The 15,832-nt window shown below is 44.1% G+C and overlaps 1 protein-coding gene across 2 annotated transcripts in view; it reads left to right on the plus strand.

Moving 5' to 3' along the window:
• Positions 1 to 15,832, plus strand: part of RUNX2 (RUNX family transcription factor 2) — a 154,729-nt gene that overhangs the window by 119,677 nt on the left and 19,220 nt on the right. For both annotated transcript variants that reach the window (XM_040554263.1, XM_040554264.1), the window contains one exon: positions 5,245 to 5,406. In XM_040554263.1, coding sequence (XP_040410197.1) covers positions 5,245 to 5,406 — 162 coding nt within the window. The remainder of the gene's footprint in view (positions 1 to 5,244; positions 5,407 to 15,832) is intronic.

The raw sequence follows: 15,832 nt of genomic DNA on the forward strand, positions 1-15,832 counted from the left end.
AGGTGAATTGTGCCTTCAGTCCACTGCAACGTAGAATAAAAGCTACGAGAGTCAGCGTATGAGGTGCAGGAGCTGGGATTTCTTCTGCCATTAACACCAGGGTGGCGGCAGTCTGCTCTGTTTTATGCAAATTGATTGCATCCTTGGGGCGACTGGCCGGTTGCCATTGCGAACCTCCATTTGGTAACGTTTGTGTCGCTCTTATTAAAGTATTTTAAAGTATTCTTTTAACTTTTTTTTTCCCCTTCCCTTTACAATTCAGTTGTCCTACTGACAATACTTGTTCAGTTTATTTTTTTTTTCCCCTTTAGAAATGTGACTCTTGGGGGGAGGGAGGAGAAATGGTTTTAAAGGTTCTTGAGGCCAAAATCTGGTCTCAATTACACCAGTGTCCATTGGGGTGTAACGCCACTGGATTTGACTTCATTGATTGAACTGGGCAATCCAGATCAAGCCCTGGGCTTTTAAACTTGCCTAAGAAATAGTCAGAGAAGAGGAGGAGGTTGCATTTTTTGTTGTTGTTTTGCTGAGGTTGGGCTTACAACAATAGCGTGTTTACTCATGCAGAAAGTCATCTTGGCTTCGTTAAGATCATAACCAAAGATATTTGCTCTAAGTGTTTACCAAAGATAGCTCCAGACAGCTTGTTTTTTAGTATCGACAGTAGCACTAATACAGTCGGCAGCCACCAGTGCTAGAGCTGATGACTGGATTTAAATAAGTGTTTTTGCAAAGTGCGTGCACACATGTGACATTTGGGTTTTATAGACTGTATGCTGAGGAGCTGTGAGCCTGTGAGCATGCTCTGAGTACTGCAGCCCAGCCTGGGAAATGGAAAATTGATCTTTTTCTATAGTAAATCCGTGTGCTTCATAATTACTGCCAAAGCAAGAGAAAAACTACTTCCTAAGGGCTATTTATAGGCTTTTTCTTCTCTCTTTTGACACTTTTCCATGGAAGGAAGCAAAGTTGCATTGCTGGGGAGCCGATGTCCTCGGTGGGAGAACTGGGTCACGGGGGGTTGTTCAGTCTCTAGTTTTAGGTTTATATAATCCACCCAATTTTAGGCTGATTTTTCAAAACTCTTCTCATCCTCTAAGCTTATGCAGTCGATCGCAGACAACAAGGATCAAGAACTGAGCAAATCTTCCACTGACTGTCCATGTGGCAGTAAAACCTAGAGACAAAATAATCTCTACTGCTCATGATTTCCTGCTTCATCGAGGTCTACCTGGCACCGCAATCAGGAAGGAGCTGCTTGTCTATTAGCTCAGACCTCGCCCCACTGACTTGTTTCAGCCGATCTGCACCCAGGGTTTCTTCGCGTACGCATAATGCTCCATTGCGAACGAGTATTATGAAAGCTGCACTTTCCTTCACACCCACACAGGCGTAACAAAAATGTTTACAGAAGGAGAACTGCTCTTAGCAATCACTCCAAAATTTTCAAGTGCAAAGTCAGATTCAGTGTGGCCTGCCGCCCCCTTTGCTGCTGTTTAACGCTCTGCCAGCCCTTCTCCGGGCTTCCAGGGCTGGAAGTTGGGTGGGCTTTCTCCCGAGCCATGCAGTGTACTTTTGTGTTCGCATTTTCCCTTATTTTCTAGGGATTCCTTTCAGCAGGAATTCATATTTTCTCTGCCACGGAGCTCTGGGATTTCTCAGATGTTCTGGGCTTTTAGCAATTGGAAAGAGGTGCCTTGCCTGCCAGAGCACGTGGTGCTTCACGCGACAGCCCAAAGCCTCTGGCCCACAGGCCCAGGAGCTGCCTGATAGCCTGGCAAACACGCACAAGCCCTCCAGTCGGTTCCATTGGGAAGATTTGTCCCGTACGTAGGAGGCCAAGGAAAACCTCTCACAAATCTGCTCGTACTTTCTTCCTCACTGGTGTGTGCCAAGTGGCTGCACCACCCCTTGAGTGCCGGAGCAATGAGGTGACTCTGCCGAGCATCTCGTTGTGTTTGCTTCTGGTATCCCCTTGGGTTTACCTCGTAAGTGGCAGTTCTGGAAGCAGGCATCTCCAAGCGACATGCGTGGCAGCCTCCTTCCTCCCAGGCTTGGTTTTGTGGTGTAGGAAGCCAGAAGTGAGGTTAGGCCTGTGGGTGAATCCTCTGCTGCAGCAGCACTGCAGGGAACATCCTTTCACCAAACCAAACGGTGCCGTGTGTGACCCAGCTCCGTGACTGCCTTTGGGGTGGCCTTTCACTCTGCATTTCACTGCATTTTACTCCAGGGGGGTGGCAATGCAAATGAGCAGTGATGTTGGGCTAGCAGACCTCATCTTTGACTATGCAGTGTGAGGGTGTTTCACTGCTCTCTCCTCACATATCTGTACAAACCGTGTCTGTTATCGGTGAGTGGAGGCTGATTTTAGGGCATTTACTCTAGGATCTTGTAAAAATCATACCTTCAGTTTCCGCTTTCCCAACAGGCCAAAGATAGTGCTTGAAGCCACAGGGCAAAATTCTCTACCTTAGCCATGACCTCGGCCCTGCCTCAGTGTGGAGAAATCACATTTACCCTCCAGCCTCGTGTTCTGTGGCCTTTTCCTCAGTCATTGAGCTCTCAGGCATCTTCTGATTTTCAATTCAGTTGAACATTTTCCTCAGGATTATTTTTTATTCCATAAGAAGACATGATATCATTTCCCTGGAGCTAAGTTTCTTGCACTCTAGTTTCAGAGGGGCTCAGGTTCACACCTGAACATCTGGATTGAAAGCTTCCAGCCAAGATAAGCACCCCATTTTGTGAATGAGATACTCAGTGCCAGCACCATAAAGAAACAACCAACTAAATATGCAAGACAGTTAGGGAATAATTTATCATTATTATACTTAAATTTAGGTAGAAGTTGCATCACAGGGAGGCTGGGTAAATTACCCAAGTCCAACGGGAGATCTGTGTAAGGGCTAGAAGTGGTTAAGTGTCTTCACTAACAGTTTATTCTCTTTCTTCTCTTTCTCTAAAATACTTTGCAGTTTAAAATCTCACGGTTTGGGGTTCATGAGGATTTTAAATCAAGTATAAATTAAAAAAAAAAGAAATCTGGTAATGTGCTGCAGTGGGGATGATCTGTAGAAGAAGTGTACAAATTAGGCTAAATGTCCTAAGAATATATGAAACGCTTTTGGGTCAACAGATGGTCTGTCCAGCCCCATGTTCTGCCTCTGACGGTGCCGTAGGAGATAATGTTTCAAAAGATCACATAAGTCTGTTCACTTTTTGCTCTTCATCCTTCTTCTCACAAAAGCATTGATACTTGTTGAATTAAGGATGTTAGGTGGAAAACCAAATCTAGTGTGGGTGTGCAAAGTGGGGAGGGTGCCAGGGTCACCCAAGGTCTTCTCACACCATGACTACCCCACAGAAGTGGCCTGAACCTCCAGAAGGCAGCTCCTTTCCTGATGTTTTCCCCAGCTTAGACCAAAATCCTGTGAAAACATCCTCTGCTGTGATTTTGCTCAATCCTTACCTGCTATACAGTTTCCTTCCAGCACTGGAGCTGACCTGAAATCAAAACTTTAAGGGTCTCTGCTCTGGATTCAGAAACAGAAATTGAAAAGCTTGTGGAGTTTGAAGGAGCGTGGATTTGAGATTGTGATCCTGACACATCATTAATTTTAAGATTGTTTTCCCAGCAAGCGTAGGCTTTCCGTTCCCAGTTGAAGATCATTTACCATTGACTGAATGGTGAATTATAGTAGTGGAATGAGGCAGAGAAATATGTCGATATCAGATATAACAACGAGCAGTCAGTCAGATTTGAACCTGCGCCAATCTATACAACCCTAGCCTTGAAATTGTTAAAACAAAGAAGTTCATTACATTTAATGATCAAGTGTCCTTCAGATTTCTGAGGAGTTTATATTAACCATTTATATTACTCAGCTCTAATATAAATGGCAAACTCAGGGAAAATCCTCTTAAAATTAAATTGGAAAGTCTTTTTTTTTTCTTTTTTTTTTTTTTCCAATCTATATAGTTATTTTGCTTCAAGGAAGTATCTGCTTTCCAGACATCTCTTCAAACAAATCATGTCTGAAAGAAAAAATAAACAAGAAATAGCTGAAACTACAAGGTTTAGCTGTATGGAAGAGCAGGGAAAGGAGTTAAAAAAAAAAAAAAAATGAGTTGAATTTCCTGAAAAAGTGCCTTTGCTTATGCCATGTGGCTATCACATTTCTGTCTGCAAAGCAGGGCCTTAGGACAGTGCTCTGATATTGCAGGTTCTCCAAACTGACTAGACCTGATGTGCTCCACCGAAAATATTGCGGACAATTTGGAGGGATGTGCTAGAGTTTCTGTGAACCAGTTCAGAAATAGTTTTCTGTTTATGAGGGATTGCCCAAAAAAAGCTTTGGGTTGAAAATGCTTTGTTTTTATGAACATAAAGAAATGAAACTAATAATTAATTGATGAGGAATTTGGTGGTGTCTTTATCACTAGATATTAAGTGAGAACAAATGGTTTGGGAATCCCAACGCTAGTGGGTAAAATTACCCCTCCCTCTTTCTCACTTGATGCAATCCACCAGAGAGTTTCAGCAAAAAATAAACTGTATTTATCCTTAAAATAATTTCCTCCATAGTGAGTTATAACAAAAATGTGAAAAGGCATCATTAGCTTCTGATAGTTATCCCAAACCATTTGGTTTCATATTGTTCTAATTGAGATGACTGTAGGTAATTGGGCCAGTATCCAAATATGACATTTTTGGACAGATGCTAATAAGATTAATGACATTTTCCTTCTCGGAGAGCATTTTCAGTACTAAAAACACTTCTGTGTAATGTTTGAACTGGATAACAGCTTGACAGATGTGCCAAGTGCTGACTTTGGAGTCTTCTTGCCTCTAAAGTCCACTTCCTAAGCTCAGCTGCAGCATGCCTAGTGTCTCTAATTTATTGTCAGTTTATCTGTCCACATCCCTGAGGACTGGGGAGTCCTGGGGTAACGCTCTTTTAGACCTGGACAAGAGATATCAGGAGTTTACAGAACAGCTGCTAGATCTTTCTTAAATTCTGCTCACTGCTCCATTCATTTCCCCCGAAATGTCTTATGGGGAGGGAGAAGCACTGAGCAAATCTTAAAGTTGTTGAGTCTAGAGGAGCAGGTTGTGCTTCATTGCGTTCTCATTCCTTATAGCACTGTGTGAGTGTTCAGTAATCTCTTTTCTTTCAATTAGACTGTTGGTGCCCTAAAATTTCTCTTCCTCATTTTTTAATTTCTCTTTCTCTTATTTTCCAGACCCCAGGCAGGCACAGTCATCCCCGCCGTGGTCCTACGACCAGTCTTACCCATCCTACTTGAGCCAGATGACTTCACCGTCCATTCACTCCACAACTCCCCTGTCCTCCACTCGAGGCACAGGACTTCCAGCCATCACCGATGTGCCCAGACGCCTCTCAGGTAAAGACCGTGTTTCTCCTAAAACAATTATGCAGATAGGTACAGGACTGGCAGAGGCTGCCTAAATGGCTGCAGACAAACCCTAGTAGGAAGCACAAGGCTCAGTCAGTGATAACAGGGTTACTGCACGGGGGGTGGGGGTCAAAGTCCCTTTCTTTTTGGAGTGGAAGAGCTGCTGTGTTGTTTGGAGCATGTATCATTTGATTGTCACTAGGTTCATTTCAGATCAGAATATTTTTTACTGTGAATATTGCGAACCTGGTTCTATGATCAAATTCTTTTTAACCCCCCATAAGAGGATGTTTGCTTACGTGTTTTAACATAATTGTGATATTCTTTTTTTTTGGTGTTTTACTTCTGTGTTGTGTGTGATGTTAGATAGAGGCCTTTATTTCTTCAGTAGTTAAGGCTAAGGTTCATTCTCCCTCATTTTAATCCAGTAACTCAAGAAAGCCTATTTCCTTAGTTAATGAGTACTTAAGATGCCTATCAGAAACTAGCTGAGTCACTTTAGGGTAAAGATTGGACAAATTGTGCTTTGGAATGATGCAGGAGAGAGGAAATATGTTTAGGAATATAGACAAGACGGCAGCTAGGAACTGAGACTTTTTTTTTATCAAACAAATGTACATTTACATGCGGTGCAATTCATCTGTAGTGGTCTCAGTGATAAAACCATCTGTGTGAAGTAATCTGATTGCCCCAAAGTAAGATAGAGCCTGTCATGGCACACAGTCACCTTCTATAGCTTGCCAAAAATGAGGAACCTTAGGCGAGGGTGGCTCAGTATGAAAATTCCAACCTTGCAAGTGTAGAAATATTAGCAGCGTATGCCAAAAAGCATGTGTAATGTAAAGAAAGCCTTTATGATTCATTAATGAAAACCAAAGAATCAGTCTTATTACATCTATTTTTTCCATGTTTGCAAGATATTATTATAATCTTGGATTCTGCTGCCATACACCTGTTTGACTTGCAGCCAGGTGAATTTCTTGCTGTCATGTTCTCCCCTTGCACCAAGCTCGTAGTGCTGGAAATGTTGATCACTCCACTGAGCTGCATCACTGACAAGCTGAACTTCAGCCAGCAGGCATGTAGGATTTGATTAGTTTGGACTCCTTGATTTCTTTCATCTTGGAAGAGGGAAGCTTTGTTTCTCAAACAAACAGCTGCAAAAGCCTCTGTGGTCCTAGCACGCTCTGCATTTTCAGAGATGCCAAATGTCTCCATGTGGGCCAAGGGTTGTGGGGTAGTGGAGCAGGTTCCTGTGGGCTCTCCATGCAATGCGCTGACTTGGTTTAGAAAACTAGATTGGCTTGATGCTGAGGAAATGCTTTGTTTGGCCCGAAACAAGTTCCCTTTGAGTCGGAGTCTCCTGATGGTCTGTGTTGTTGAATCAGTTATTTTTGCAATTGTGCCTCCGGCAATACCTCCAGGAGAGGCTCGGCTGGGACCGTGGCAGCTGCACCGCGCGTACTTGCCCTGCAGCCCTTGCTTGTCTGTGTGTATTCAGACATGAGTGCCTGGCATGTGGGCACAGGCAGAATGACTAAACGACCTGGCTGTGTACATTATGTGGCCGCGGCCTGAACTTTTCTGTTGTATTCCACGGTCGGTTGCCATCGCTTTTCTTGCCATTCATCTTCTGGGGGCTCGACCAACATCTCCATGAGGCTCTCACCTTCTTCCAACACGGGGATCTTGCTTCCAATTAGATTCAGAATTGAGAAAGGGGGCTTTGATCTTCCACACAAGTGCCAGAGGTTGTCTGCAGTGTTTGCTGACATTCAGAATTACAGAACGGCGTTCCTGGCTGAGCCCTGGCTCTCAGGCGTCAAGGAGATGTGTTGCAGCCCCTATTGCAAACGCTGCAGTTCTTCCCCAGGGTTTCTGCCTAGAAGAAAATTTTCGTGTACTGCCTTAGGATGGGAGGGCAGGATCTGGTCCCTTTTGTGCATAAAGTAGAGAGAGAAATGCAGGTTTAGAGGTGCCCATTACAGCAACCAGTTTATCCTTCACATTCTGAGAGAAAGGAGCCTCTATTCAGTTACTTAACACATCTTTCAGAAGAGAACAGAGCTTTGATGAGGAAAAATAACTAGTAAAGAACTCTAAAAGTATTAGAAAACTTCAGGCATCCTCAGTGCATAAGGGAGGAATTAGTGTTTTACAAGGCCTTGAATAAAAACAAACTTTGCTTCCCAATACGGTGGCAGAAATCTGATTATCGAGGCTGTTAAAAATATACAAGGTAATTTTAATGAATGCCATATTTACTGCCTGTTGCTTAACATCATACAGGAGGAAAAATGGGTAAAGCTTCCCCCTTAGGCCTTGGATGTCACACCTACAGGCACAGGACTTCCTACCTGCCCCAGCTTCGCATCACCCAGCCTTTCTGCAAGCCACTGTGGCTTCGCCTAGACCACTGCTTAGGCTGTGCTCACCCAGGGGTTGAAAACATGCCATCTAAAAAAGCAAGGCGGCTTACAACCCAGTGGTTCTTGCTTGTACGGTCAGTGGCAGCCCTCAAGAGCTATTTTTGATGATACTGCCACGACTGGAAACACATCCATCCCTTGACCAGAACGCCTGTGTTCCTCCCCATCCTGGGACGGGTGCATCTCTCGGTGATGAGGAGACCTCTGTTTCAACCACAGTTGTGGTCATTGTGTTGAGCATCAAAATTGATTCAGGCCCACGGGAAGGGAGCTGACAGGGGATTGCCAATCCATTCATACATTTCTCAGCCCCATGGGAGAGGGGAAAAGGGCAGCAGGCTGCAATCCCGAGGCGTTATTCGGGCAGGCTGCTGTAATGTGGCTGAACGGGTTGTGCCAGTGTCTAGACGCATACCTGCTGGCTTTGCACAGCTGAAATGTCTGCTTGCATGCTGCAGGCACGTGCAAATGAGCGCTCATGGCAGCGTAGGTGTGAAACTTCTAATATTCATCTTCTATTCTGCAAATGGGGACCGGTGCTGAATCTGCAACTAGTTAATGATATTTCACGCATCTTTGGGCATTATTCAACAGCAATAGCCGAAAAGCAAAAAAAAAAAAAAAAAAAAAAACCAAAGACTAGCTGGAAAAACTCATGCAACCTTTGGACCGATGATCTCTCTGGTATATGTGTCTCATGTTCATATCAAGAATAAATTAAAAATAAGCCCACGAGGCCATACAACTGACTTACCTTATTGCATCAACTCAATTATAAAAAGAGCAGGATTCCCCGTATTTTATTAAAATACCTGTCTGCTTAGACTTCCCCAAAAGACAATGAAAGTTGGTGGCCTAGCAGATTAATATTCTTAATTAAATAATATTGTAGTGGAAACCATGGGAATATGTGAACATGGTCATTTTAGAGAGAGTTTTGCCTGGGGGATGTAGTCTTATTGCATGATTCATAGTGAAGGCACTCAGTTTTTGTGTTCTATGCATAACCAAACTGTATGTGGGATGAGGAGCATAAGTGTCTATTATGTAATTAATGTGTATGATTCATATAAATACACATCAGAGCCATTTTACATAAAGCTTTGGGACTGATCCAGCAAGTCTTTGGCGCATGCAAGGTTCAGAGCAAAGAGTACAGGTTGCGTTGTTCCTGCAGTCACAAGAGGGTTGTTGTGCAGTGGCTGAAGGAGGTGAGGGTTTCCTCTGAGTTTAGATGCCCACAGGGTACCTGAGACAGTCACCCTGAGCTCCCTTTCGAGTCACTGGGGACAAAGCAGCCTTTGGAGGACTCGATTCACTTGACCAGTCTGCAGATGAGCTGTACTGGTCCCTGGTGGCGCCTTGCAGGAGCCTGTTTCTGTCCATGGCTCTAAAGTGCGGCTCGGTGAGCAGCTCAGGCGCAGGCATGTCTGATCTGATAGTGTGCGTTTGGTGAGGTGAATCCCAAAGGGATGATTTAGCTGTCCAATAAACATGCCCATGTCACAGCACTGCTACGCTTCAGTCCTGGTTTAACGCAGCCGGGGTCTGCCTCACCGTGGCCTCTCTCTTGGCTCTCAGGGTTTGAGCTTGAATTTTTGTGTTGAGAATATTCCTGAGAAGGGAGGCAGGGAGACTTCTATACTGGTTCTGCTCATGCTTCCACCTAAATGCAAAATCTTGCTTTTTTCTCCACCTTTGAGAGACACGTAGAGGGTCAAGGTCTTCAGCTGCTGGAGGACTTGCTCAGTAACATTAATATGCCCAGTGCTGGCTGTGAAGGAGCCTATTCTGAGCAACAGCATTTGAAAAATGCCTATATAACAAAAGAAAGAAAGATAAAAGTGATGCTAGATAGCATTACAAATCACCAGACCTTCCCTTTTCAACCCCAGGGTGACCGTCTTCACAGACAGTTGCATTTGTGTAGCTGGGACACATTGCTGTGAATGGCACAAGCTGGGGATGTTGGCTTTGTGCCCCTGTGCCCTTCCCACGCACTGGAGTCCCCTCAGTGTGCTGGGTGAACTTTTCTATCTTTACATTTACCGTGTCATTGAACCGGGACATGCCGAGACAGGTGAGGGACACACTGGGCTCAGCCTGTGGGCAGAAGAAGTCTGCAGACTCAGACCCCTGAAATGAAATGGCCATAAAGGAATCTCTATACTGATAAATTCAATGGTAGCAGGGCCTGGGCTGCTTCATTGTCAGCAGGGTTGGTTTGGAGCTGGGCTGGCCAGCATGCTCCCAAGCAGGTCCCGCCTTGGAAATGAGCACAGTCCTGAACCTATTCCTGATGGGCAGCTCGTAGGCAGCTACCCTGTTGTGGAAGCTAAAAGGATTTAGTATTACAGCTGTGGCCAGACCGTACAGGCTGGATCTAGAGCCAGAGAAAGGCTCCAGCCTTGAGCTGTTTGCTAGCTTCAGTGTAGCCAAACTTTCCCATCAATTCGTTTCACTCTGTGGATATCACAGCATCATTTTGGACCATCCTGGACCTTAATCCGATATTGAATTTAAGAAATGTTCCAGTTCTCCCGGCTCATTGAGGGCTGGCAAGTATAAATCCAACCCTGCAAATTCTGGCCATGCGCTAATGAGTGACAGTACCACTCTTTTACACAATTTAATGTTCATTCTTGTAAGGCTACAAATCATAAAACAGAGGAGAACATGTCTCAGGGAGGCAGCTGCAGCTGACCCTCTGGGTTGGGAGTTCGTTCCTTAATGAGGAAGTGGCTCACGGGGTTGTGCTGGCTTTTCTTGAGGTCCTCTACTGGTTGTCGTCTTGGGTTTCTAAGCCTGAATTTGGTTTGCCTTGGATTTTACTTAATGTCATGTGCACGCATGATCTTTGTAATAAGGATTTTCCTTTTTTTATTTTTTTGGATTCGGTCTTCGAAAAATATTGACTTGAAGAAAGGGAAGTCGTCTGTCTTCCTCTAGGGAGCTCAGAAAACTTTACAACCACTAACTGAATAAAAGCCGTGGTCCTATGAAGTAGCTACTCCTGAATCCCTTAATTCCTACTAACTTCATTAGATGTACTCAGCACATTTCGGGACTGGAGCCTTCATAAGAAAAGACATTAGAGCTGTCTTCACAATACAATTCTTTTTTTCTCCCTAAGTGCACTGGGGAGCAGAGAAATAGTTAATCCCGTAGCCATTGCCAGCAAGGCGTTTGTGTTAGCAGCTCCTGAAATGAATGGGCAGTTCACGCTTCAGCAATATTGTCTCAGGCTCTTGGCAAACCCAAGAAGCCAGCTCCATTTCTGGTGCGCTCACACTCCACTGTGATGTTTTTCTTGGTGACTATAACAATTTTCACTCTGTCTTTTTTTTTTTTTTTTTTTTTTAATGGAAGCAGAGAGACTCAAGGTTGTCTCTGTCTCCATTTCTCCCAGCTCCTTTTCCATGCTTCCACTGCGAGGTAACGCTGATTCAGGGCAAAGCGAGAACTCGGGAGAGCTGGGGAGGTTCTGTTCTTTTCAGAAACAACCCGCTCATTTTGCTACCCTACCTCAACTTGTAGCTTCTCTTCTTCTTCTTTTTTTTTTTTTTTTTTATTTCTTTAATTTTTTCAGCGGTACTGTTTATTTTGTTTACCGCAGGTTTTCCATTTTTAGTCTCCTGCCCACTCGGTGCCACCTGGGAATCTCAGCACCTTGGCACTCGTGTGTGGGGTTTCAGTAGCAGCGTCTCTCCCGGGTGGAATTGCTCATTGGAGCGGTTGTCCAGAAGATACGTTGCATGCTCCCTACCTCAAGGATGAGGGCCAAATTCTTCTCGTGTGGGTGGCCTCAAATTAGGCACCCATACCCACATTTAGGTGGTAAAACAAGCGGGCCGATTTTCAGACGGTTGAGTATTATAATGCGTGTCTTTAAGCCCTTTTCATTTACTTAAAACTGCTGTCAGGAGAGGAAATAAACAGGAAAAATGAAGGCAGAGGGAGAGAGTTTTATTCCTGAAATAAGGGATTTTTAAAATACCAAAAAGAAACAAGTGGAATGTTTTTAAATGGAATAAATTTGTTGCTGATACAGGCAGGAAATAGCACACTCAAATACATGTGGATGTATAGATATATTTTTATCTGAGCTTTTTTTTTTTTTTTTTTTTTGCAATGTGTTTTATATTTAGGACACATATCAAGATTTGCATCTGTTTCCAGAACTTGCTGCTAACAGTTAGTAATGATGCCAAAACATACTTTAGTTCCAGCTTGAGACCAAATGATACTCAGGGCTTTTTTTATTACTAATTTAGGGTCTGATATTAATTAAGGAAATTTTCCATAAGTGCCAGGCCTTTTCTGAAGAACTCATTAAAATTATATTAACTTAAACCGGAATCACAGTCTGAGCATGTTGTGTAATGATTATTCTTACTGACTCTGCTGGGTTTTGTAAACAGAATGCTAATTGTTAATGGAGCAATCGGGCACTTGATTCCAGACTTTCAAAAGGCCAGGTCCTGACTCATTACCTATAGGTGTACTCCCAATAAGGTCAATAAACTCCTAGTATAAGGCTGTGAGATCGAGCTCTTTGCTTCGTCTTTGCGCAAAGGCATGTGATGACTTCTCCATTCTCTTGGTGGAATTGCTGCTGGTTTTTGACATATGGGGACGGCTGATTCTTTGGCTATGTGTGCACCCATGTAGTATCTCGCTCACCTTTGTCACCAGCACCATATTTAAAGAATTACTGAGGCCATGCGAGGCATCTCGTGTCCTACACACCTCCCAGAACCATCTCTATCAATCACAATTAGAAGCAAATAGACTATTAATATTTTGTAGAGCTTTTTTCTTTCTCAAAGTCACGTACAGCCTCCAGATCCGATCCCGTAAAGCACTGAGTAACTTCCAGTGAAGTCAGTGAAGCAAGAAGGACACTGTGCTTGGCTCGCACAGCCAGTAGGATGGAGCCAGTGGTGTTGACTGATGCCCTACCATGTGTGTATGCAGAGAGGGAATTCAACCCCATACATGAAACTCTGTTACATGTGCAAAATCAGATAAGGATGGTCAGGATCACTTACTTTGCCCTTAATTCTCTGTGGCCTTGAGTCTTTGTTGCATTGAATTTTGTTCAATTAATTGAACAATTTGAGTTTTTTGACATGGTTCCATAAAATATAGGCAGGGAAGAATTTGGTCCTTCAGTCTGTGACTGGGGTTGGTACAGGAGAGGCAGAAAAGTACATCATACCATCCAGAAGCTGTGCAGCTTGAAAGACCCATTTTTGCAAACCTTACGCCTAAAAGTACAATGTAAGAGGCAAAGACTACTGCTGATAGAAATAGCTGAAGCTGCCTTGTCTTTGGTTGAAATTTCCTGGCATTTGTGGCCATGAAGAATTTGGCCAGCTCTGGGTCAGGGAGGGAATGCTGGAGCCCAGCAGAGCTTCACGACACCTTTCTGAAGTGGTTTAGTAGTAGTTGGTGGCCCCACATTGCAGCTGTCCAAGTCTCCTCCTCCACTCTTTGTGGGTGTTTCAGCAGAAAAGGAAAACTGTTTGAAACATCCAGTTTGGCTGTGAGATTAAAAAGTGTTGATACCGGTGATATTGGGCTACACTGGTGACAGAAGGAAAAGGTAAGAGATGTATGAGTGGTTCAGGCTTTCTCTGGCTGATCAAAAAAAAAAACTGTAGGCAGCGAAGAAGAGGAAGATGAATGAGATAAAATGAAGGTGCGTGCCTTCACGTGGCTCCTAAAGGATGTTATTAAGGGAGAAGGAACTGTTTCATATGCGTAAAGGGAGGGTATTTGGGGACACTAATCTAGAAATCTCTTCATAGTAGCTTTCAGACTGACTCAAAAAGAGCAAGGGAAAGGATCAAAGCAGGCAATGCCTGCGACAGGTTCTCCATGTCCACAGAAGTGGTGTGTGGGTGGTGGAGGGTCCCAGCAAGCACCACTGGCTGGAAGCAGGCACCCACACGTGCCCTGCTGCAAGCTGCTGCCCCAGACTGATGTGGCGGACAGTGCACGCGGTGCTTCAGCATCCCAGGAAGGCTGAGGCAGGGCTGTGCCCTCCACCTTGCAAGCTTTTGGGGGGAGAAAAGACTTTTAGCAATGGTGGAGCCTTGTATATAAAGCTCAGGGGAGAATATTTGCTGTAAGGGGCTTTGCACAGATATATAGGTTGAGAAGTTATTAATATGGTGAAGCCCATGTGATCATCTGCTTTGAACCCAGCTGCCAGTTTTCCTCAAATTAGCTCTCATTTGAACTCAGGAGTAACCTCTTTGGGAAAAAAACAACAACAAAAAAAACCAACTCAGTTGGTCTTCATTTAAAAATTTCCAGGGAAGCAAAATCCACCACAACCTTTGGTTGCAGACGTTAATTAAGCTCACTTTGGAAATGTGGGTCTCATTACTAGTCTGAATTTGTCCAACTTTAGTTTCCACTCATTTGAACTTGCTACAGCTTTGCCTGCCAGACTGCAGCGCCGTTTTTCAGTTCGGTGCCTCGAGCGGTTTCCCTTAGGTCTTGTTGTGGCAGTGACCAACCTAGAAAGGAGGTGGGTGAGCAAGGAGATTTCTGTGGTGGGTCTGAGGGTTGCTGGATGTTGCGGGATGCAGAACTGATTTGACTCGTGAGGAGGATGGAGGAGTGAAAAGCATTTTGGCGATTTTTGTTTGCTGTAGGCTCACTACACCGTATCAAATAGGGGAAGTTCCCTTCCCTAGTCAGTCAGACCTCTCCTACGGTATCTGATGAATAGGAGCTGGTTTGGGTTGAATTACTGATGTGAAGCTGCTTTTCCAACCCACCAGAAAAAAGGCATTGAGAAGGCATTTTTCACTGAATTTGTGGGCTTTTGCAGTTCCTTCAGGAATTCTTTAACCTTTCATTAAGAGAAACACAGTTATCATCACTGGGGCTTTTCCCTACAATTTTAGTTAGGATTTGTTCTGTCAATAGCAAAGGAAAAACTTCATCTCAGAGCGCTGTGGTCCTTCATGTAACAGGTATATGGCCAAGCAGCCTCTTGGCTGTCCACTTTCATGGTTATCCCACAGGCAGTTTTACGAGAAGAGAGTTAAAACTGCATTAAACCCTTGAGATTATTCAGCCCAGGCAAAGCACTCATTCCTGAAGAAGCTTAGTTCTGGTAAAAGAGGTACCGTGCACATTATGCAGGGGTTTTGTGACCTTTTAGAGATGCTCGTGGCAGAGGAGAGGGGTTGGTGTGCTGCTTCGTCACCCCAGTCTGGGCCACGTCACCTCCAAGCCTCCTGGCTGTTTTTCCCGAAGGTCTCTCTAACCACCCACTTGACCTTTTATCCTGTGGTGGCCGTTAAAGCTTACCGTATTTTGTCGTAGCGTATGGATACCCAGCTGAGTGTGGAAGGCCAGAAAAGGTCTCCTGGAGCTCTTGTGAGAAAGAGAAGCAACTGTGCTGAGAAAAGGGAGCATCACTGGAGAGAAAGAGACAGGCAGGTTTAAGACAAGGGCTAATTCTGAAAACGGAGACATTGATCTTTCTGCCTGTTAACATCACATTTCTCTGGAGCTGAGAACTGGAGGATGGTACACCTGAATTAGGAGCGGTACCACAAAGCCTCGTTAGTTCAGCTGGGATGAAAAAAGCCTATACATGAGCTCAGAGGTGCTGGCAATGCTACATGCACGGTTTGCACTTATTATTTCTGATGGTTAGCTGGGCTGTCGCTGTCTGAACTGTAGGTATCAGTGCCGTTTATGCCCTTTTCCTTTAAGCAAGCATTTTATTTAATACACTAACATTTGGTCTAGAATATTATGAACATTAGCAGGATATTATGAATCCAGCAGCTAACAGTTTGTCCACCTTGTTTTAGTTTGTATTATTAGGTTGAGCTTGCTTGGAAAGCAGCACTGCAGCACAGGTACAGGACCAAGTGTAAAAACTGCTTCATTTTTAGGTGATAAAAGCCTATATTTAAATCCATACTGAAATTATGCCATGTATTGTTGTGCTG

Source organism: Cygnus olor, chromosome 3, assembly GCF_009769625.2.
Source record: "Cygnus olor isolate bCygOlo1 chromosome 3, bCygOlo1.pri.v2, whole genome shotgun sequence".
NCBI classification, from domain to species: domain Eukaryota; kingdom Metazoa; phylum Chordata; class Aves; order Anseriformes; family Anatidae; genus Cygnus; species Cygnus olor.